Raw genomic sequence first — 24294 nt, 5'->3', positions numbered from 1 at the left:
GCGATTTCTTTTTTGTCATTTTCTTACGGATTCCACAAGGAAAGCGTCGAAACGTTCTCACGAATGTTAACGCATCTCCCGTCGCATTTTTCACCAACGCGTACCATTTACAAGAGGCGTTTGTTCTCGATCCGCGCGTTACGCGATCGAGCCGAGGCAGTCAGCCTGAGAAAGTTTGCGAAAATATAATAATATGATTATAAAGGATGAAGACGTCGCTGGCGAGAAATGTGTTAATAGCCCCCCGACGCATGAAGTGAAACTCAACAATGTACATCGAAATTTATATAACAGACGCGTGAATTTTCGGAATAAGAGGTTTTGCTTCTCGAACAGCCGAAATGATTCATAAATTCCGCTCGTCCTGGAACCCCCCGCCCGGACACGATCATCTCGCACGCAAACGCGAAACACCGTGCGCGTACCTTCGCGCGCTTCCAACGATCTCTCCCGACAAGGAAACATAATCGAGCGCAGCCTCCCTTAAATAACGCTCGTTAATAAAGCGAACGCAGACTGATAAAGTGTCGTCGTTCCTCGTAATTATTAATCGACCCGACGCGACGTTTCCATTACCCGTAAACTCGGTGCGTCTCGCGTGAGGCACCAGGCGGTAATTTAATAAAGAAAGAGAATCAGACGAAAAAAAAGAAATCCCTGGACCAGAGCGTCGGTTCGATCGCGTTGGCGCGGGCGTTAAATTCGCCAGACCCCGCCTGTCATCTTTGGCTGGCGTCGTTCATTTGCAATTTAACGAGCCACGATTGGCGGGAAAAGGATGTGAGCTATCCGCGAATGAAGCCATCCGCGGGCATCTGGGTCGGCGGAGGCGCTCTCCGTACCGGAGACAAATAATTTTCGTTTCACGGTTCGTTTTCGCGAAACGGCCGCCCGCGCGCGAGAATCAAGCGTAACTCATTTCGTGATCGCCGACGAACAATTCGCCGTGGAGCGTACGATCTGGTAACACGTTTAATTGAACCTCGCTCTACGCGGTGGCGCGATAACGCGCCTCCGCCTCTGCACACACGCGCGCCAATGAAAGGCAACGCAATAAGGGTATAATTGATTCTTTCAGCGAAAGCGACCGGCCGTTTCATTAAATTTCACACCGAAAACGATCATCGACACGGTCGCGTCCTCCGCTTCCTACCGCTGTGTTTCGCGCGTGAAAATCGCTCCGAACGGATACAAAACGGCCATCCTCTCGCTGCCCTCCCTCGCGTCCCGTGTCCGCTTGCGGAACCGGAATTGCCGTAATTTATCGCGTAATTGTCCCCGCGCCACGACGGCTGGGAAAAGCTTGATAATTCGTTTAATTGCAGTTCGTTCGGGCGTACTGAATTTTCGTCGCGTAAATTTGGAATAAATTTCGAGGGGGTGTACAGCGAGGGGGCGAGGGGAGAGTGAAGATTGAAAAATCGGTGTGTGCGCGCGTGAAATGTCGCGTGTAAAATGCTCGTACGACGTCGAATTACGTTTTCGCATGCCGGATGTGGAACGCGGCGCGGGTATAGCAGAGAATTAAAAGCTCGAATTGAAAGCGTCGGCTCTCTGTGTACGTAACATGTTGACAGAAATTCAGCCGGCGATATTTTTTCGGAATAAAAATAACGGCCGCGCCCCCGTGGCGTCCAGTCGATTAATTTCCTGTCGACGTGCCGGTGTTTCGTACGCGTCATCGATCAGCGAAATTTTTCGTGGGACACGTGCGTCGATTCGCACACCGGGCCACGGCCGCATAAATTTCGCCTGCCACGCCGTGGAACGGCCCCGCGCGGGCCTAAGGTGCCCGTTTGTTGACGCAGGCGCACCCATCGTGCGGGAATGGACGGCCCTTTAAAAAATGAGTAAGGTGAAACACGCGTGAGAACGTACCCGTTCCGCCGGTAATAACCGATACACCGTTTAAACAGGCCCCTCTATCCCGCGTCGTTAACGAGATTAAGGGTTACTCTTCGACCGGTAACACGAGAAAATTGTTATTTCAACAACGCGGTTGCGACACGTTGTTTCCTTTTTAACGACCAGGAATGCATTATGAAACATTCTTATTGCACGCCTTCGATTTCGTTCTATCTCGTTCCTTCTTATCCGATCTCTGCCCTCGGTATTCGCTTTCGTTTTGTCTCTATCGCGTTTACCCGTGGCTATCCGCCGTTTCTAAATTCGTTCCAAGAGAGCGGATAAGTTTCGCCCGTTGCCAGGAGTTCGTTCGAAGAATGTAAAAAAGAACGAAGCGTTCTCCCTTTTCTCTCAGAGAATACCACAACCGCGGTATCGCCGTATTGCGCGTTCGGAGGCATCGACGAATACTTAAGAGAGTTTCTAAGAGCGTCTAACGGATAAGTAACGATGATGTCCCCGCAGAAATGCATACCGATCGTCTGACCGTTGGTAACGGGCGATTTACAGGCGACGCGAAGCTGCTTGTTCGCGTATCGAAAAGTCATTTCTGTGGAAGTTAATTGCATACCACGGTACCGGCGAGCACTTCTCGTGGAGGACCCGCGGTGTGTTTCTCACAGAGGGAGGAACGTTCACCGCGGCTCGGCAAGATCACGCGATCGCGACGAGCCGCGGCTTACACGCTTCCTGGAGGTTGTAAATCTGCCTCCCACGACGAGACCCACCGTTTCAGAAGCCAGAACGGCCGCCACGAATCTAGGAAAGCCACGCTAATTGTCCCTGGCCTGTCCTTTCTCCTCGTGGAAAATTGCCTGGCTTTCAGGCCCGCGAACGCAAAGCGTTCTTCCGGTACGGATATCCGCGCAATCAGGGGTCCACCTTCTCCCTTCGATTGCGAGCAGAGCGGATGGGAGAGATTGCGGATTACGCGCTGGTGAACGGTATATCGACCGGAGATGAATTTCACTTTTTAATGCCGTTCCTGAGCGCTGAGATGTTCTCGTAACGCGCTCGTTTCGGACTGTACATTGTCTTGTTTAAGGGAAGAAGTACCTTTTTTACGAACCCTTTGTAAGATTTCCGAATTTTTTGTCAGATGCATGATTTTAGCAAGTGCGACGAGTCGAGAGCAGCATTCGAAAGTCGATTAGAAACGCTCGAGAGGTGTGTGGCTTCGAGCGATCGAACGATTTCAGGCAGAAGTAGCGTGCGAGTGCATCCGTTGCGTGACCGTGGCTGTAAACCGAACAATGCTCCGATCGAGGTCGATACATCGAACTACCTCGCGCGCCGTAACAGCCGTGCCGACAAAGTGCGAACAAATGCTCCGACGAATAAGCGCGGGAGGGCAATAAGATCTGCCGGCAGATGCGAGTATCAGCTGCGCAGCCAGGGGCGGATCGTTGACCACTATCCGAGGCTTCCTCCGCCTTTCACGAAACTCTCTACCCAATCCGTCACGAAGCTGACCGAAAAAAAGACCGGGCATTCCGTTGCTCGAATGAAAGAATTCTCGTTACCACGTCACCCGTACAACGAGCGCGTTATTAATATCGTTACGCAACGTGCCTCGAGGTTTTCTGTTTGACGCGTATTCTAATTAACGTCACCAACGAATAATTTATGCTCTCCGATGGTGGTCACACTAGAGCCGTGAGAAATTTATCCCCGTCGTGGAGTTTCAGGCGCGGTTGCGTTTTTGCAAAATTTCACGACACACAGACGTTACGTTTCGCGAACCTTGTAAAAATGATATGTTTCGTGAAACATCGTATCCCTTTGGAGCAGCGCGTGTCGTATCCGAATCTATTTCAGGCTCCATTCGTTCGCAACGTGGACCACCGGAATACAAGAACACGTGTCGCGCAGCTTCCCTGCGAGCTTCCCTCGTATATCTCTCGATACGCTAGCGAAGTTCCAATTAAATCGTAGCCGGCTGAAAATTCCATCGACAAAGTGGCAGAGATTCCCCGCGCAAGAAGCTGGCGCGATCGAACGAACGAACGAACGCTCGCTCGCGCAGGCACGTGGAGGAGACGCAAGAAACGTTCAGCAAGACGCTGGCGAACGGAAGGCCGCGCGGCTGGCTGTACACCGTGGCCAGGGCGAAAAGAATGCCAGCGCCTGGCCGTATCCCGGGTCTTCCACGATAACCTATGCAAAAGACAGTTCGTGCGCGAACTCCGGAGGAGGCGGCAAGCCGCATCTCCCTCACGGAATTCACGATACGGCCGGCTATGCATTATAGGGAATACGATATCCATCTTACGTCAGATCCATGGGATCTTATGGCCGTGGCGGCACCTAGCTTCACCTGGAAAACGAGCAAAAAGCACGACTCGCGCTCCAAGAAATATCCAGAAGTCGTCGCCCCTTTCGTGTTCGGTTCCCTGCGCCTCGGCTACCTGCCGGGGTAACTCGACCGCAAAACCACCCGGTGAACCTCTTGTCCCGACCTTCCCTGACAAGAAACGACTACTGTTCCCTCCAACTGTTGCTAACGGGCTTTGTAACACGGATTCGCGAACAGCCGCGCGAAATTATCGCTAGTGAAACCGTTTCCTGTACCCTGGAGAACAATTGGAGAACCAAACTTTCCCAAAGTTCTGATTTTCGATTCTTCGCGTGTAAAAAAAAAGCAGAGACTAGTCCTATCATTTTATTCGTACACCAAAGGTACCATCAAGTGTGAATACCCTGTTTTACAACCCTGTCCCACTGATCAAACAACCGACAAAAGTGCCACCACGAATCGACCATGCGGATGATGTACACGTTCTCCAAGCGATCCTGTAGAAGTTGCAGCGTCCGAAACCAGGATTGATCGCGCGAACTACGAGTCCGTGGCAAGGTAAACACACTCGTCCAGCCGCGGTCGGTGGTCTGGCCGGGGATCGATGAATGAGAGCCGGTCGCGAGGAGAGGATCGCCGGTAGAAATTCGTCCTGGACGAACGCCAGACGGATCGAGCTCATGCAAATTCATGGGACGCCGCGTGGTGGCTTATGAGCGACCGCAGGAGACGCGACATAAAGGGGCGGAGGGAGGGTGGAACAGGCGGCTCGGGGGTACGAGAGCGGGATAAATAAAAATGGGAAAGCGGAGAGAGGCGGAGGTGGATGCGAAAAATAAGAGTCGGAGAAAAAAATGCTGCGGGAAAAAGGACGTCGATGATCAAGATCGTACGCTGGCGCGCGAGGGTTCGCGGTGGACGACGAGGGGCGAGAGAGGGCCGTGATTTCAATTTCAAATGCGAGACCGCGGTCTCGTGGCTGCGAAAGAGAGGGGATGCGAGGACGCTTCAAAAGTTCGAACGACCATTGTGGTTGTACCTCATACGTATCTGCATTCTATAGGATAGCCACGGAACCGCTGGCTCTTTCGAATACTTTCGATGATCCTTTCTTCCTTCCTTTCCATCATCCTTTTTCTATGAAAATACTCTTCAATTCGAAATGAGTTAAGTCCAGTGGTTTTTATAGTTAGCTGAAAATCAAGGTGCGCCATCAAGATCGTGACACTAAACGAAAAAGATCGATGGTCGGCGATAAGATGGTCGACTAAGAAGAATAATCAAATACAATTATACTAAACGCTCGTTTGCATCATCCGTGAGATGGATACACACACGCGCGACGGGTATTGGAATAATCGCGCGACTATGAATCTAGCTATCGCGATCACGGGAGCGATATCAATCCGGAGGTCTGGTTAGAACCTAACTGTGCGGCACGAAACGATTACGCAATCCAGAAGAGCGAAGGTCGTATCTCGATCGCTTATCAAAATCGATTCGACTTGTACCGGACTTAATTACCCCCGAGGCAGGAATAATTGCGTCGGAATCAGATAAAGAACCAGTCCGCGACGTTAATGCCCGACGGGTGTACATGGGACTCGATTAAAAATCGATCAAGGAACGCGACTCGATGTCGCTGTATCTCCCATCGCGATAACCCTCTTCTGTTCACCAATTTCTCCTCCATGTACGATTACTCCTCTCTCCAATTCTTCGCTAAGGGGGTGACGATCGCGTGTTCGCACGTGCCACGGATCGTTCGCGTCATCGAGTTGCAGCGCGTGTGCACGCGAGCGGCAATAAAAGAAAACGCGAGGCATATGGGTCCCGCGACTCATCTCGCCCACGATCGGCACGGGATCCGAGAACTCGATTGTCAGCGCAGAATGCGCGCGTTTCGCATAACTCCGCTCCCGTCTCTGTCCTCTTTCATCCCCCTAACCGATTCACGGCCCCGTGGAATCCACGGTTCTTCTATCTTTCCCCGAGCGGCCGCAACAATGTCCCCGCTACTCGGATGAAGACAATGGCCCCGGCTGGACGTTGATGGACTCGCCTCCTCGTTGACACACGTTAACGATCGCGCCGCGGCTCGATCGGAGACCGGAACAGGGCTTCAATGATTCTAGACGTGACGCGCTCCGGGAAACGGTTGGCCGAGCCAGAGTTTAGACGACGCTTTTTGCATCGCTTAGCACGTGGCGGTTAATCGGTTGCGCCGAGGCATGTTTCTCCGATGCTTAAGTAATTTTAATGTGGGAAGAGTGATCGATCGTTACCATTGGATTTTTTAATTGCAGGTGTCGCCTCCTAGATTCTTCGCTCGATAACGCATGCGACACCGTAGACGATGTTGGACAACGCTTAAGCGGAATTGAAATGGGAATTTTTCTTATATCGTACGGCTTTGCGGTTCTGCGATTCGTGACTTTGCAAACTGTTGAAATTCACTTCTGCTACCGCTAGCACGAGAGGACTAATTATAGAAATTCCCTCTGTTTGAATAATCCAAGACAAATGGTTTCGCCAGTCCTATGCGCGCGAGTTAACAAACTAAGAGTGTTATTCTAGCGGTGGCCGAGGATATTTTGGAAATTCGTAGAAACAGCAGCGACCAGAGAGGGTGACCAGAAGCAGAGTGGCAAAATTTTAGAGCAAAGTGCAACGACCGAATTGCGTAACACTGGTAGAGTCGCGCGAGTGTCGGAGCCCGATTTTCGACGTCCGTTTCGAAACAGCGCGCGCGATCGAACCGATACGAGGGGGCACGGATATCGACTCGTCTCGCTTCCTGGCAAGTGCCAAGCGGATTAACCGGTCCGGACTTTGTTTCCCTTCGGAGCAGTTTCCTCGTCGTTCACGTTCAACGAGCCTGTCGCGATCCCACGCGTGCATCTCTACGGAGATCGCTTTGAAGCGAGCCGCTCGTCGCTCGCGGCATCTTATCCGTGATTTCTGAATCCCCTGATTCGCGATAAACGTCAAATTGCCAGCGAAATTCCCGTGCCGCTTCGTCATCGGACCGTGCATTCCACGTTCGTTCAAACTTTTAGTCCGAGTAGAGACGACTCGTCGAGTAGACCAGTTTTGCAGATCAGACGAGTAAGAATTTAACTTTCGATCGAATTATTTTCTACTCTCGAGTGGACTGTGGTTATTATAATGGGAAATTTCAGCTTCAGATTGTGACATCATCCAATCGACCAACTGTAAACAACCGTAACGTTTATGTCCTCGTAAACCAGGAAGAAAAATGCGATTATAAAGAGTTAAATTAAGGGGAGCCTTTCCTCGGTATAAATGATCCGGGCCTCGGTCCCGGTTCCGCAATCTGACGAGTCAATTTTTCCCAGCACCCGACCCCTTCACCAGCCTCTCGCGTTCTTCGTGTGAACCCGCAACGAAACAACAATTAATGTCGTTCGCTCGGGAGCAACGTTTAAACTCGCCCCGACGACTTCTCCGCCGCCACGAGTTCCCCGTCGAGTGTAGACGGAAGCACTTAACTCGTGGAGACGATAATTGTCGTGAACGCTGGTGGCAGTTCGGCCCGGCCCGCGTGTTTTGACACGGCTCGAGAGGGGACCTCTCCTATCCCGAGCGACGCATTAATCTCGTCCCTGTAGGGCCGCCTAAACGGCCACTTGTGCCGTATGGGGAATTTACACCGCCGAAGTCAGCATCACGGAAACGAGAGGGACCACGTCCTTCTCCCTTTCCCGGTTTCACCCCACGAACTCTCGTCAGACCGTGTAAACGGAACACCCAACTTTTTCCACGCGTAATACGAGATCCCAGGAAGCGGTGGACAGGTTGTACAGGTGACCCAAGATTAACCGGGCCTCGTGTTGCCGAGGAACCGGCCGCAAGTTTCATCTCACGACGATTTATCTTGCTGGGAGGCCAGGACGCGCTTGGCCAAAAAGATCCCTCGCGTCGTTGATCATCGGATATTCCCTTTGTCTTTGGCCAGCCAACCACGAAATCCTGCCCTTCCACGGATTAGAATCCCTGAACGAATCCTTTCCAGCCACCTTAAATTACACCTTTCCCTCGCCCTCGGATCCCACGCGGGGTCCTTGGGCGAGAAGGATACACCTGATGCTCGACCGCATGCCGATTCATTTATCGCGTTTCCAGCTTTGGACGATGACGATTACACCGTTCAATGAGACATACATCCATGCGAGAACTCGATGATGTAACGCGATTCAACGGCTCGACGAAACACACGCGGAATGGAGAGGATCGTAGGTGTGGCGCCGATCTAAACTGCGCGGATCGAAGTTCAGGGAGGTGTTCAGAGCTGGCTCGAACCGCTGGTAGCCAGGCCTGATCGGTACGGGAATATTCACGAGAGTCGGGCATCCGGCTCGCGGATGCGTCGTTACCCCTCGCGAGTGACCGATTATGTAAAACGCGTTTCCACGGGTGGCCTCACCTCCCACTGTTATGTCGATCCGCTCCGTCCTTACCGCGCGCGCACACGCGATTACGGAACTGCGTGGGCGCATCCACCATTCCACCCACTTAAGCGGTTCGACGAATCGTTCGCTCGTCTCGAGCGATTTCTCGATCGCTGATCGATCTTTCCTTGGATTTTTGTTACGCTTAGCGCGTCTCTAACATCGCTGCTTCGAATTGTCCAAGCATCGCCGTCACTTTCGCTTCTGCTAAACACAAAAGTGCAGAATACATCACGAGTGGACGATCGTATAACTTTTCGCAAAGCTACGTACGTTACCGAGTGTCCGCGAAATGACAGCATCCTTACCCAAGCCGCGTGTCTGTAATAATTAGACAACCCCAATTCAGCCAAGATCAGCTGTCCCGGATCTCTTTACGGTCCCCATTTCCGACGGAACAATCGCAGAAGGCCTACGTGTTCACGCGAACCGAGTCACTTCGTCCAACTCTCGGATTTCGTGTCCTAATGAGGCTGTGGGCCAATTAGTTTCAGAGAATGTCCTCGCGAGAAGCAATGGGGCCGAACAATCGGCTGGCGTGCGACGAAGGAAAACGGAGAACAAGGGCCAGCGTCGGGCTATATGAGTGTCTGGGAACGAAAAAAGAGCGAAAAGGAAACCACGCGTAGAAAGGAGAAAGAAGGGGGGGTTGGTGGTCGATTCCGGCTGACTGCCGGTAGACGGCTAGCCGGCAGGCTCCTCGAGAAACCTCGAGGACCTCCGCGGCTTTCACGGTTTTTCACGGCTTCTTATTTTTGCCGACAAACGAACGCCGTTCCAGGAACCAGCCGGAATAATACCGGTCAGACACGATCCTAACTCGGGACGAAAACTCCTCCTAACGACCGGGCCATTGTTCCCGCGAAATGTTCGCACGTGTAGAATAATGGCCCGCGGCGAAAAAGGTGGAGAATCCTCCTCTCATTGAGCCCAGGACCAGCCACTAAGATTATCGCTCTCCTCTTTCCACGCTGATCCCCGGCTATTCGTGATACGCCGCACGCGAGCCCTCTCTTCGTGGCTTCGGTTCGAGTTCTACCACCCTCTCGGTTGCCTTCGAATGGTACTTCGACGGTTACTTCGACGGCTCATCTAGCAATTAGATAAAACTTGTTAGACAGTATCAGGTTCGGACGTTAAGCACGCGCGATATCTCTCGTGACTAGTTCTCCTTTTTGGCGCGCCACCCACCCGCATCCGTATCGATATCCCTCGGACCAGTAAAGCACGCCAGCTCTTTCCAGCCTGAGAGGCACCAGCGCGCATCTCGATGCGCGTCGTTCCAGACGAATTTATCAATCCGTCTACCGGAGTCTCGCGAATCGAGGTCTCGGGAAATGAGACGAGAGGGACGCGCTTCGAGATGCAAACGGCGCGTGGCATCGAGCGAGAACGTCGAGCAGAAAAATGGCGCGGGCATTTAAGGCGTCAAGCTCGGGACCGTTCGATCGCTCGGCGACTAATTCCGATTACGGTGTCCACGAAACTCTCGAATACATTAAAGAGAAAGCCCCGCGTGCCTTCGAGCGGAGCTTTGCATTTGCATAATGCCTTTTCTTTGCTCGATAGCAGTCGACGCGTTTCCGTGGAATCCCTTTCCCGGCCGCGCGCACCTTCCTACTCGAGAGCAGGATGCGTGTTCTCCCGGTGAACGAGCAGTGAATTCTTTAATGGCCCGCTCGAACGTGCCCTCGCGATACGGCGACACATTAGCGGGCGGCTCGAAATATTTAGATATGCGTCTGGACCCCACGAAAGGGCCATTTATTCGCCTTAAACCGAGCCATTGTGCCCCGTTCGGCCGGGGTTGAGCCCGTTCCTCAGGGGATCAAAGGATTTCACAGCGTGACGGCTGACTGGTGGGGAACACCCTGGGTAACGTCCACTATACTTCCTTAATCGATTCCTTCCGCCGGCATCGATGTGTTTACCGGCGCGTCGAAAAACGGGCCACCAGCAAACGTGTTCCAACGGCTTACGCTGATTACGCGCAAATCGTCAGATAACGTCGACACGCCGTTGCATCGATTATACGCACACGATTTCCCCTGGCAAAAGGCGAACGCTTATTCTAATCAGAATTTTTCGCGCACCGTCGCGATATCCAGAACTGATATCCAATAAACTTGGAAACTTGTTCGATCGAGAATTAATCGCGCAACGAAACAGCCGGACGCGAGGGCTCGATCGTGGAAAAACGAGCGAGTCGGTGTTACACGGGCACGCGCGTAATAAGCTGTCATATTTAATGAACGAGCGATTCTTTAAACGAACAGGCGAGAACCGGTTCTCGATTTTTCGTAGGCGACGATAAGGGCCCGCAGATGCGCATCTGCGAAAGGCCCTCCGGTTCGACCGTGCGCGCGCTCTCCTATCGTAAGGGCGGAGGTATTCAAGGGCGACAGGAGAATGGAACGACGGAAGCGAAGGGTACGGGAGGAGGCAAGGGAATGAAAAGCGGCTGCTGCCTAGAGAGAGGACGGAGCGAGATGAAATCTTCCTGTGCCCGACCTGCTCTAATCTGCTTTACCTTGCTGGTAGACGCGCCGTGTACCAACCTCTATTTCCCTCTTTTTTGCTCCACCTTGCCCTACCTCCCGTCCCTCGCGCTCTTTCCCACGTCGGCCTATCTTTCATTCCTCTCCGTCTTCTACTCTCCCCGTTTCTCCGTCGTGTGACACGACCAGGTCCCCTCGAATATCTCCAACTTGTTCCACGGCACTTAACGAGAATGGAATCTCCATTCGATCGATCGGGGTTTCGTCCCAGAAGAGTCGAAGAACGGGGGACACGAGGGAGAACCCGCGAGGAGGGGCCCACCTTCCGGTTGGTATCCCCCCTCGCCGCGAACTATGTATCAGCAATCGTGCCATCTATCTACACGATTATTGGCTATCGTTCAATCGACGTCGACCCCCTCTAATTAGATTTATTAATACAATTAGGTGCAGAGAATTATGATAGCGGAACCGGGTAACTGTACTCGGAGCGATTGACTCACGGGGATCGTTAGAGGAGCGAGCGCCCGTGTTTCCATTCGTTATCGACGATGGCCAGCGTGTTTCGAAAAATAGACCCGGGATTTTAGTCCCGGTATTATTAAACGGGACATTAAGAAGATGATGATGCATCCTCGTTTGTCTGTTACCTATGTATTTAGTTTGTCATCCTAAACGGTAACCAGTGTAGAGGGGACACGTAATTTCTAGCGCCGTGGCAAATATTTGCGTGTACCCTATCGCCCTGGGCGCTCGGCGACGTTTGTTGCCACGGTTGTCGCGCGGCGTTGGTTAAACGGTCGGCTTCGACGAAATGACCCACGTATCCGAAGGTTACTCTCGCGAGGCAAACAACGGAAGTCGAAGATCAAGATCCACGTTTGGATGCACGTTTGCGATCTCAGCTCGGTCATAAATCCACGTCTCCACTTGAGCGGTATCGCGTGAAAACAAACGGCTGCGACCAACCGTAATTTTACCGAAGAATAGACTCAGGCTGAAAAGTAAATCGAAGTAATCTGCGAGCTTCGAGAGGTCGTCTTTAAAAATTGTGTACGACCTCGCAGAACCGAGAAACGTGTACAGGAGGCGCGAGACAAAAGGCGGTGCTGCTTGGCGTTTGTATAACCTCACCGCGCGCGGCGAACATTAATAATTTGCCAGCGTGGTTAATTTCAACGGAAGTGTCGTTGCCGGAGTCACGACGAGCGGCAACAAATCGGCCATGCCGCTTCCTGCGACGCGGGTTTGTGCCACGCAAGCGACTAGACACGGTTGTTATTGTTGCACACCGTGGTAGGGTTGTTTGAAAGCCGACAGCGTGCCTGGTACGTGCATAATAACGCGTCTTTGTCGCGGACGGGGGATGGAGGCTGCGAATATTAGTCGTCTCGCCAGACTCGAGGGGGTTGTTACAGGTAGAAATAACGGGGGAGTACGCGATGACATAGCCGCAAGAAACGGGAAGAATTTCGAAACGCGAGAACCAGGAAGAGGTGGAGGGTGGGGGCAGAGAGGGAAATGAGGCGGACGATGATTTCGCGCCCTGTGAATATTCTGGTGGAAAAATTTAATAAGCGCCGCGGTTTCACCCTCGGGGCTCGCTTCGAACCGGTTCAAAGGGTAGAACTTTGATTCTAACTCTTTTCACCGAACGAAAACCACGAGAGTATTTTACTACGCTAAATAACAAGATCGGATTGAAGGAGCGCGGCTTGAAAGAGAACCGCTATAAAATATTCAGAACAACCCCGTTCGAGGGCAAAGCGTACCGGATTCGCGCAGCAAAATTTCAGACAGCAGCCGGGGACATCGGTGTCATAAAACTGGAGGATAAACGGCGGCGGGTAATTGCACACCTGTTTCCATCCCTATCTGAATTCGCACGTAGACGCGTGGACCGCTGGCGACTCGCGACAGGATTAGAGGAGGGAATCCGTGCTCGGGGACGTAGAAAATTCGGGGCGACTTTTAATCTGGCCGCGCGCGTACACAAAGACTCGGACGACTCGCAGGACGTGTTATTCGAAAAGGGTGGGAGAACATTCGGGAAGTGTGCCAGGCAACGGAATATATGGAACGACGACCGCGAGTCGCATATTCCCCGGCATCCTGCTCGCAATAACGTGAATAATGGCGGGTCGTTTTCTGGAACGGCTGCATTTTGCCGCGCGAAGAAACCGTCCGCCAACCCAGCCACATACGTCGGAAAATCACGTAACACGGTCCAGTTAACTGGATTTAAGGCGAGCGGAGGAACGAGCCACGGCACGTTCCATCGCGCAGATCGTGACGCTCTATCGACGTCTATCATCGTCATCGTGCGCCACACAACGGATGATTATGGCGCGACCGTGCGCTGCCTTAGCAGGTGGAACTGTCGCCATCGCCATAATCGTTTTGGCAATGGTTAAAAATGCTGGTCCACGATGGCTCCTTGAATTTTGCGAGAAATAGACGCCACGGTTCCGAAGGCAGTGGTGACAGTGGAAGCGATCTAAACGGTACCGTTACTGGAACCTAATCCTGATTAGAAAGTTTATCTTTCGCTTAAAAAGAATTTCAATCCAGGGTATAGAGTTTATAATACGCTGCAGATCTGTAAGAACTTGTGCTGCAACATTTCAGTTCGTATTTGTCGAGTATAGTAATTACATGAAATAATTGAGAATTATTAGATACCATTTTTTATCCAATTATAACGAAGATTATTAGATTGTAATGAATTTCTCTGAAGCCTCGGTTATTGTCTTAAAGAGCTCGTTGAGAAATGAGATCCTCGCCAATCGTATCGTTTACCGCTTCTAAACGGAAGAAAATTACATAAGCCGATTCGATTTTATCCGCTACGTCACTCCATTGTCCGCTCTAACGAGATCGTTTTCATTACCGCATTATCTTCCATCGATAGGACGAGTCGAGCGCGGATGAACTGCCATTGCGTCATCGTTCGTTTCGAACGAAGAACGATCTATCCGAAACGACGCGCGAACGCGACGACGATAAAGCAGAAGAAACGCGCGCGATGGTTCGTTTCATTCAACGTCCCGACATCCGTTCAGGACATCGATAGGATCCGTAAATTCTCGTACGGCAATGGGAGAGCTTTGTTCGCGAGCAACGAGCTGTGCAGAATCGTGATTTTCGTGGGAAACGCGGGAGTCCTCGCGGAAGTCAGCACGCGACCATTACGCGGCCCCGATCCTTCGACTCGATCGCCCGCCAACCCGTCCGCAGAGGCTAATGGTCCAAACAGGAAGCGGGAGCGCGTTTAAACGTTTATCCGGTCGATCGAATTCCGTTCTCCTTTCCGACTTTGCGCGCCGATCCGCGCCGCTTTCACGCTGCAATTGGACACGCGCTCGTCCACCGATTCCGATTTCCAACGGAACAGCTCGCTTCGAAACGTTGCGTTACGTGCACGGAAACGAGCGGACCGATTAACGCGCCGCGATTCCACCTCGAATCCCTTTCAAATTGCGCTCAGCCAGCATTTTTCGATCGGTCACTTTTCCTTTTGCCACGAATCCTTTATCCGAACGCCGATTCTGTTCACCGTGTGCGAGGCACATTCGCCAAAATAGATTTCCAAAATTATCTAACGTTTGAAAATTTCGACATCGCGTTGAACAGTGCGCGAAAAAACGATTGGGAAACGAGGATTTTCCCCAGTGTCGCTAAATCGCGTTGGACAGCGGACCGTTCCGATTCCGGGGCGACGGGTAATGGTTACCATGATCGTTTACTCATCGACCCATTATCCTTGGACCCCGGTGGACCGTTCCCGATATCGTTGATGAAGTGAAACGCTCGTTCCACGCTGTAAACCGGCGATAAATCGCTCGGCTAAAGAGCCTCTCGTAATTCTGGAAACTCGGCCCGGTGATTAGACGATTTTCTCGACGGACACTTTTAGGCCGATCGATACGTCTCCGCGGAGTGATCCTCTCACGAGTATCCTTCCTATTTTAAGTGGTTATATACAGCGATTAGCGCGTACGTGCATGCGGCAAGGAGGAATTTAAAACGTGTTAATCTGAAAGCAAAGTCTACCAGCTACGTCTTGTCTAGCAGCCCGAGTAGATTAGCGTCAAATAAAATCCTAACAAGCTCGAGAACGTGATAGACCTTTCTCCGTTTGGCGAGTGGCAGAGGCGCGGTTTAGATAGCGTCGAATCGAGGCTGGACGCAAAAGGCTGGCCGCCCGTTTGTGGGAATACGGATCAAGGAAGAAGCGTTCCACAGATGGACGTTGCTCATAATTCAGGGAAAGACAGTGGCGAACGCACGGGGGTGCCACCAACGGGCCATGCAAAGCCCCTATCTGATCGATTTAACTAAACGCCTCCACTATATCACCCTTAACTGATCTTCACCTTTCACCCTTTTATACACGGTAGACTGCGTTCCACGCCACGGCCTCGTACCTCTTCCGCGGGCCCGCTCGTTCGCCACGAGCGTCCCTCTGCTACACGAGCCCGCTCGCCGGGCTTTAGAACGACGGACGGGAAAAGACGGACGCTCCGTGAGAAATCCGAGACGTGACCGCGGCGTCGATGACTTTTCGACCAAGCCAGGAACAGGCTGAACGATGGACTCCGTTGGCTCGTTACTTTTCCGATTTCGAGCGAGATAAGGCAATTGAAATTCCTCGCTTGAATGTTCCGTGCGACGATCGGAGAATCGAGGTTAGGGCTTCCCGGGGAAATCAGAGCGTGAAAAAAAAAAAAGAACGAGACAACCGTACCGCGGAACGGAGCCAGACTGACCCAAACCTATTTTTTCTTACTTTTTTCTTCTAGTTTCGTCTGTGCTTTATTAAAGCCCTCGCGCTATTGTACTTCTGCTCGGTTACAAGATTACGATAATTGGGTTAGACTGGCTCTGAAATATAACGTTGAGACGACGCGCTCTCTTATTTACCTCTCTTCCTGGTTCCGCTTCCTCCTCCCGTTTTGTATTCCGTCGAAGGATTACCAGGGAGCTTTCTAGCGGAGGAATTCTTTGAATGCCACGAGTCGTTTGCATCGTTAATTGTATGCAAAGTAAGACGTCGGCTCCTTATTGTGTGCGGCTTTTAGCCGTGGCAACCGTGGAAGTAGCAGATTTCACGTATTTTCCGCCGGCTCCTCTCACGTTGCTCATTACGGGCTCTCGAGGAATCATCCGACGACCTTTGTTCACCTCCCGGGGCCACGGAAGAATTCTGTCGTGTCGCGGTACTCCCGGTGAAAAGGGTTTGTCGGGCTGATTGCCTGGAATTACCGTGATCCAACAGCAACGGCAAGCATTCGAATCGTGGACAGGGGGGAAAACGGGACTCCGATTCCGAAGGAAACTCCGACTCGCGAAGGATCGCTGGAAAATTCTCTGCTCAAAGGTAAACGAATCGATCCTGCAAACTTTCACAAATTCCTTGCCCCTGGTCGCCGCCGATCGTAGAATTTGTCTCGCGCGTCGATACATTTGTACGTGAATCACGCCCCGTCCGAGAACGCTAATGACTAACAATCCTATCGCATTTAAACGAATACATAAATAAACGCGGCGTTCCGTCTTCCCATTTTAATGACGCGACCGGTCGGTTCCCACGGACGGATTAAATTAACATGCAAAACGATCCGGTGATCTCCATAAAAAAAGTAGAGGCAATGAATCATTCGAACGCGTGTAAAACGGATAAAATTATGTCACATATTTAAACCGTTTCCAAGTTCGCTTTAGCCTGTGGACGACCGGAGGAATAGACGGAGCAGAGTTGGTTTTAGCTTGCCAAGCGGGCAGGAACGATACGCGACGGATTCGCGTCGAACGAGGAAGCGACAGTTCGCCTGAAAACAGCTGAACGAACAAATTCCTTTCGCAACGCCGGCGTTCGCGGCCCCGACAGAGCCTCCTTCGTAAACGAGACTCCACACGACGCGGTTGCAGCCAGGGCTTTCTGACATTTCGCGATATTGCCCGGATTATCATATTACACGCGTGTGTGGACGGTGCCGACGTCGCGAGATTTACTTTTCGCGATTCGAGATAATTCGCTGATGGATAGACCCGGCGTGTATCGGCGTGTCGAGCGTCTCGTACGAGGGCCAGCCGGGCACGAACCCGCTCGATTGTTCTGCCCGAACGTTCGAACGGCGACGCCAAGTGCCGCATCAATTATTCAAAAACAATGAGAGACGATCGAGGCACGCGGTCCACTCTGCCTGCTTCCTTATTGCCATCGCTCAACGTCCTCCGACCAAGATCTACGGGACGATCCGACGTCTTTTTCTTTTCTCTTTATTTTAACACAGGGCACTTCACTCGCCCGAAGGGGGAAAAACCCGTGGGTTCACCGAAGGAATTACGAAAACCTTCGTGGAATTCTTTCGTGGTTTGATATATGACGCTTAAGACGCCACTTGGAGTGTATTCACGATGTTTTATAGAGGTGGATCGTCTTCAGATGAGCTCCGGATAGAAATTCTAGTAATTAAAACTTCGCTATCGTGGCGTAGTTTATAACTAATTTATAGTCGAAGCTATCTGCTCCGTAATTTATGGACTCCCCTGTGATCTAGCGATAATGATTTGAGTAATTAAATTCTTTCGCGGTGTAATTAGTGCGTGTCATTGTTAGCATATCATTCAGTTTCTGTTATACATTCGGAGAGGAGGCACTTGGTCGCAGAGGGAAGCGCGGAAAAATACTTGAAGCAGTTGACCCGGGGCGGGGGGAATGGATAAAACTGCGAGACACCGCGAGACGCGATACGTGTGTCCCAATTGAAGAACTTTTAATTGCGCACCGGCGTGCAGCTGCAATTAAGGAATCTGAAGAGGCCAGGGCATCGCTGCTCGCGCAGGACCTCGAATCGTTAGCCGCGATATCGCGCGATTTAATCTACGCCATCGTTCGTTTCTTTCCACCAGGCACCAGTGCTCGTTAAGTCCCTTCCGCTCTACTGTTATTCCTTTTTCCGCGTTTTTCCTTCTTTTCGGAACTGGCTGTCTCGTCTGGAAGGCTCGCGAATACTTCTCAATTGAATCTCACCCTTACCTCCGCCCCGACACCCGACGTCTACCACTCGGGAACTTTACAACTTTCCGCTTCTACTTTATTTCCGCGCGTTTCGCGAGACCCGCCACCACAAAACTGTATATTCCCCGCTAGACATTTAATTTCTAAGTAAGTTGGGCGAGGCAGAATCGCCAAGCGGACGAGAATGTCATCGAGCGTCTGGAAGCGCGTTATTTTCGACCAACTTTTTTAGAAGGGGACACACCCCTCGCGTCTGAACGCTACTGGCGCCGAAAATAGAGGAAAGCGTCGAGTCATCGGACGATCCGTTAATTCGTTTCTACCTTGTTAGGCCAATTTGCCTTGAATTTCGACGCGCTTCGCGCTACAGCGAGCGACGAGGAACGATTCGCTCGAGAGCAGATGTCGCGCAGCAGTTCCTCCATCGAGACCAGTCGAGCGACACTTTGACGTAATCCCTTATTAGATACGAAGGTGTATCCCGTGCCGAATTCTTCGAATCAGTCAAATAGCCGAATGGTTACGCAGCGCCGAGCCAATGTGGAGGTTCGTCAAGATGAAAAGGGGCTGTTGATCTTTCGAAAGGTTAGAAGGCGTCTGCCTACGCGCGGACTCGGCTCCTGAAACAGTCCGCCGGCGGCGGCGGCGGCGGGCGTCCGCTCAATAAACTCGAAATTTGTTTGCTTCGCAAACACGCTTTTTACTTAACACCTTTTAAGCGGTGTCACAACATTATCGACACCTACGTATACGTGTCAATCTCTCGGACACTTTGACGTTTTACGTCGGAAAAATTCGCCGCTCTGAACCTCGGACAGACATCCATCGGGTGGTACAAATGGAACAAGACGAAGAAAGTTAGTCGCGATCGCTGCTCGCTCCTCTTCCACTCGTTTCGCGGAACGAATGCTCATAATTTTTACCTCGCCTCCCTAGAACTGCTCGAGCTGTCATTCATAACGCTTCCGGAAGCTCGATGAATTTCCAAGAGATCAATTTATCATCCTGCAATCGCCTGGTCGCTTTCGCGAAGTTATTATTTACCGCTTAAACCGTTGAAACGGACCATTACTATTCAGACTCTAATAAAATGTTCGTATCGCGTGTCTAGAATGACAACGGAGCGGATTATTTCTTGCAAATTAATCTCTTCCGTTCCCCTTCGCTCCGTGTAGAGTGAACGATGGTTTCGCTGCGAGCTCGCGAGAATCTCGTGCGTTGAACGTTCGAACAGCTGATCCCGTCGTAAAACCACGGTGGTGCTTCAAAGGGTTGCTCCAACGCGTTTGAATAATTTTTCGTACCCGTTCGTGGCGAGTGTCGCGAGCATCGAGATGAATGAAGGTACGCGAGAAAAAGCCGGGTGCTTCCGAATCGTAATTTTATCGCCGGTGAAATTCATTTCGGAGGCAGTCTGGCCCGGGAAAAGTTGAGCGGAACGCTGGTGCTCGTTCCGAGGGAGCGGGCCGCGGCCAATAAAACATTGTTTTGCCGTGTGTAAGAGTCAATGGCATGCGCGCATATATTCAGCGTAATATACGACCTAGTACGCGTACCGGTTACCAGTGTGCATATGCACGATGATGACGATAGTTATGAGGCTTTCCTAATCTTCCCGGAGAATTATGAACCTCCGCTGATTCAGCGGGGGAGATACCACCGCAGCGTGTCTTTTAACCTTTCAGCCAGAGGTAATCGAAGCGTGTCGAGTGTGTTCGCCGCGAACCGATCGATCGATCCGGTATCGCCTGGATATTTTTCAGCAGAGTCGATTCAAATTATCACCGCGCATGCCAAGCGTACCGAGGCAATCTCTCGCGGGAGTTATTTTTTGTGGCGAGCGTTGAGCGGGCGAATCGATCGAGGTCGTCGATCGCGATCGATTATACGCATTGGACGTACGCGCTCTATGCGCGTTCGCTGTGAAAAAAAAAAAACAAAAAACGAAGGGGAAAAATGGACGGCGGACAAGGCGCTCGGTATGATCCGCTGTGAGAACGGGACTCGGAGAAAAATTGGCATAATTGCGTGGCAGGTGCGCTGACTTAATTGCCAGGCTTTGTACGAAGCGGCCACGTAGCGCCACGAGGAGCGTGATGTAACGCGAGGAATTCTGTTCCGCGCGCGTTTGATAACAGTCTTTAGATACGAATGCGCACACGGTCAGACGGTCCGTGCGAAATTATGAAACAAGGAACTCGAGCGTAACAATGTAACCAGGATTGAGAAACGTAAGATTCATGCGAGTCCGTGGCGATCTGCTCGTCCCGGGAGCGATAAACTCGCGCTAGTCTTTTGATTTACGCGAATCATTTTTATACGTCTCGAATAACCCTTTTGTGCAATCGCGCGATGTCTTTCCACGCGTTTACGTACATTATTCGAACAATTATTACAGTACGATATCGATGTCTGTTAGGGCCGAGGGAATTCGAAAGACACTCCCCGGATGGCGAACTCGCGACCTTCTCCTCCCTACTCGAGGTACCATTACATAAAGTTCCGTCGCCTAAAAAATCACGAAATTGCCAGGGGCTCGCTAATTTAATTGCCAGCTCCGGAGTGTGCTCGCCGTTGGGCGGCGTTCGTACGGCATAGCCGATCGTACAGGTGTACAGTGTGTCGATAATGGTACGGTTATAATAACAGGCAACGGAGTTTCGCATGAGGCCACGCAGCCACGGCTTTACTACACGTACGTACGTCGTCGCGTCTGTGCGAATCAAATCTGAGGGAAACTACAAACACGGCGCACAAAAGAGGCGACGCACGAGTCGCGCGTCAAAATCTGAAACGCGTTAGCGAGTGATTTTTTTTGTTTGTTTATCCTCCTCTTTGCGATCTGGACGGTACACTTTGGTCTACGGTGCGAATGAACGGGACAAACACACGGGGAAATCATCGTTCGCGTGATTTTTACAACGACGGTAATGGAGACGGAGAACTGGCAGCGGTTACGGCGGCCGTAGGAGTCCGCGGAATATCGCATTCGCGTCCTAAGTGGCACTTTAATGAAATCGCAGTTGAACGACGCCGCGGGTGGCAGCGCGCTTTACTATTATTTAATTGCGCGCCGCCATTAGCGCGCGATTTTTCCCTCGTGTAATTCGCTTAACGATGCCCTCGGCTTGCTACCTGAAACGGGACGGGGCTCGCGCGCAGGACACCCGTAAGAAAGACGGGGAAAAACGATCCCGTCCGTGATCCTGCCGTGTTTTATTGCGGCGTTCCGCACGATGCGCGCGGAGTGTTTCACTTTTTGGTTCGTGCTTCTGAACACGATTCCCTCGGAACGTGTTTTATGGGGACGAGTAATACAATGTTCGAGCGCCGGGACGGTGAAATGATCGTTCGTGACGAAACGATACAGAATTTAAATGAAGCGTGCGCGATATCGGTCATCGTTCAATTAAATCGCGATCGAATCGCTTCTTGTTGTACGAATTAATTTCGTTGTCTGGCGTGATCGCGCCGATTTAATTTAATTCCGGGATTTACATAAAGGGCGCGTTCAATAGCGAAGACTGTGCAGGGGGAGAACCGTGGCGTGTTTTCAATCCGCGATACGATTGTTACGTTCCAACGTGTTCTCCGTGACAATATTCCCATTCTTCTTTGATAATTAAAGTCCAACAATATTGCAATTACCCAAATTAGCGTGGCGTCGTTCAGAATCTACCTCGTCTGCGTCGTCTAAAAATACCGGCAGAACTCCACCGTGTGGAGCCTGGAAAAGATTCTCGAAGGAAATCTACTGAAATAAAGGTGGAACTATTGTTTATTCACAGTCGCGTTCCGGAATCGCATCTCTTCGAGAGTCATCGGAGCCGCGTAACAAAACGAGGCGTCGCGCTCCGGCAATTTCACCGGAATATCAACGCGATGGAAACGCGTCAGAACGCGGGGTTCGAGTGTCACGATTTTCACGGCGCATCCTCGCCCCGCTCGCGGCCCCGGAGTCCTCTTCATCGTCACGATCTCGCACGAGTGGGTGTCACTTAACGATTGCGTTAAGAGTCAGCCGGCAGGCACGATAACGAGCAGGTAACGCGGCGCGTTATTATCAATTTAATTGGTAGGTCGTGCCGCGGTGCACATCGTCGAATCGATACAGCCGGCCGCGGGGCGGTCTCGAGTGGTTTGGCTCAAAGGAACAGAGCTTCGACGAAGAAATTAATAAATCAGACTGGTCGGGATGGGCCACCGTGGCGCCCCTTCGTCATCCCACTGTATCGTATCTCCCTCGGCTTTATAGCATTCCAGCGTGAAAGAAACGCACGCCTAATAATCGTTTTAAGCCTTTCCTCGCCAGGTCCTCATTTTTTCCCTCCGAGCCTTCCTGTCCCCGCTGTGCGTTCCACCGCTCGGCGGGCTACACCCTGTCCTCTCGTTCGAGGAACGCGACGCTCGTATTTTCAACACTTCGCGACACATTTGTAGCTCGCGCTTTCGATACCAGGCAAAATTCGAAATTTCTCGAACAATAAATACGCGATATGGACACACGTGCGCTTCGAAGGACCGTGATATTCAGTGTTATCTCCTCGTCGAAGGATTAAACGTTTCACGTAATTGCTGTCCGCGTTATCGTTTATTTTTGTCCTTCGACTACGAGGAGAATGCAAAAGCGACTATGACAACAAGGAGACGAGGCTTGGTTATCGGTATATTATCGACGAAACGTGAGAGTTGACCTTAGGACGTACAATTTTCCGAGAGATAAAGAAATTACCAGTCAAGATTAGTTTTTCAACAACACTTTCCTCCGGGTCTCGCGGTTTTTATCAATAACGACTGGCGTTGAATAGAAAATCGTGATAACCGATAACCCGTTCGTTCGTCACCTACTTGCGTATATATAGAATGTTACGAAGTTAATATTTACGTCACACGGTCGTTCCAAATATAAATTCGGAACAAGCTTTAAGCGAATAAGCGATGTACACGGCGATTTGGTAGCGCATAGTCGTGCCAATAAAGTTAAAGAGCGGCTATAAAGTCGTATCTCGGATCTCGAGCCAGAACCCTTCGAGATTCGACTCGAGGACTTCTTCTTCAACCGAGGAGAACGAACACGAGAAAAGACTCGTCGATAACGAAATTAATTCGGGGGCCATGTGCGGTGGATATCCGTACGCGCAACATTAACGCACAGATCCTTCGACATTCCACCCCCTCTGGTCCGTTCGCTGTTTCGCGAAGGGGAAAGGGGCGTGGAAGCAGGAAATTCTTGGAGGGAAAAACCAAAGGGGAATCTTACCTTGACGAGCAGGTGGATCGGCTGGCTGACGCTGAGTGGTTTGCCTCTTCTGGCCTTTCCGCCTCCGCCGCCCAAACACTTTATCCACGGCATTCCTCGAGTGTTTTCTCGCCTCTCCGTAGCCTCTTGTTCGCGACTCCGTTTTCTCTCCTCCCTCTCTCTCTCTCTCTATCTCCCTCTCTCGTATTTCTTTATCCGCTTCTCACGTCTCTTCTTGTCTCTGGTGACGCTGCGTCCTCCTTCCGCAAATCCCTCAAGGATCCCTCGGCTTTACGCTCGCATCCGCGTCGCTGGCTCGTTGCATCTCCTGGATCCTCGACGAAAAACTGTCGTATACTGGCGCCCCGATTTCGAATCGATTCGGTTTAAATCGTGGGACAACCGTCCGTAAAAATCGCTCGAGCCCTTTTAATCGAACGGCTGCTCGATTAGTCACTGATTTGTAAACAATCCCGTGCCTCTCTCGGGCAGATCGTGTATCTCGCGATTCCGCATTGAAACCGAGTATCTCGACTACGACTTAATTACATGCTCGCTCCCACTGCACCGTAGATAGCGTAACTGTCTAATAAATTGCGCGGCATGGTCTCACTGTGTTGCGTACGGCTAGTTAATTTACAGAGGCACTATTGAGGCAGGCTACGATAGATCGCGACACAAGGACACGGAGAAGCTCGCCGGCTGGTACGCGTAATGAAAATACAAAGTGGTAGCGGTGAGGAGGAAGAGGGGGACGGGCAAGTAGGCACACGTCGGCTGTTTTTGCGTTTGTTTTCACGCCGACTTTTCCACGCGTCGACGTAGCACCAACGACGACGTCCTCTCTCGCGCGCGGTTCC

At 51.5% G+C, this 24294-nt stretch overlaps 1 protein-coding gene across 6 annotated transcripts in view; it reads right to left on the bottom strand.

Moving 5' to 3' along the window:
* The window catches only part of By (focal adhesion protein tensin), a 134857-nt gene extending 111119 nt beyond the window's left edge, over positions 1-23738 (bottom strand). For 2 of the 6 annotated variants that reach the window (XM_076906044.1, XM_076906035.1), the window contains exon 1: positions 23456-23738. In XM_076906044.1, the coding sequence (XP_076762159.1) occupies positions 23456-23548 (93 nt within the window). In that variant the 5' untranslated portion in view covers positions 23549-23738. The remainder of the gene's footprint in view (positions 1-23455) is intronic. The other 4 variants (XM_076906029.1, XM_076906074.1, XM_076906054.1 and 1 more) reach the window with 4 other exon arrangements.
* Positions 23739-24294: the final 556 nt, after the last annotated feature.

The sequence above is a fragment of the Xylocopa sonorina genome, chromosome 1 (genome assembly GCF_050948175.1).
Source record: "Xylocopa sonorina isolate GNS202 chromosome 1, iyXylSono1_principal, whole genome shotgun sequence".
NCBI lineage: Eukaryota > Metazoa > Arthropoda > Insecta > Hymenoptera > Apidae > Xylocopa > Xylocopa sonorina.
The sequence above is the reverse complement of the archived record's forward strand: the minus strand, read 5'-3'. Positions and strand labels throughout refer to the sequence as shown.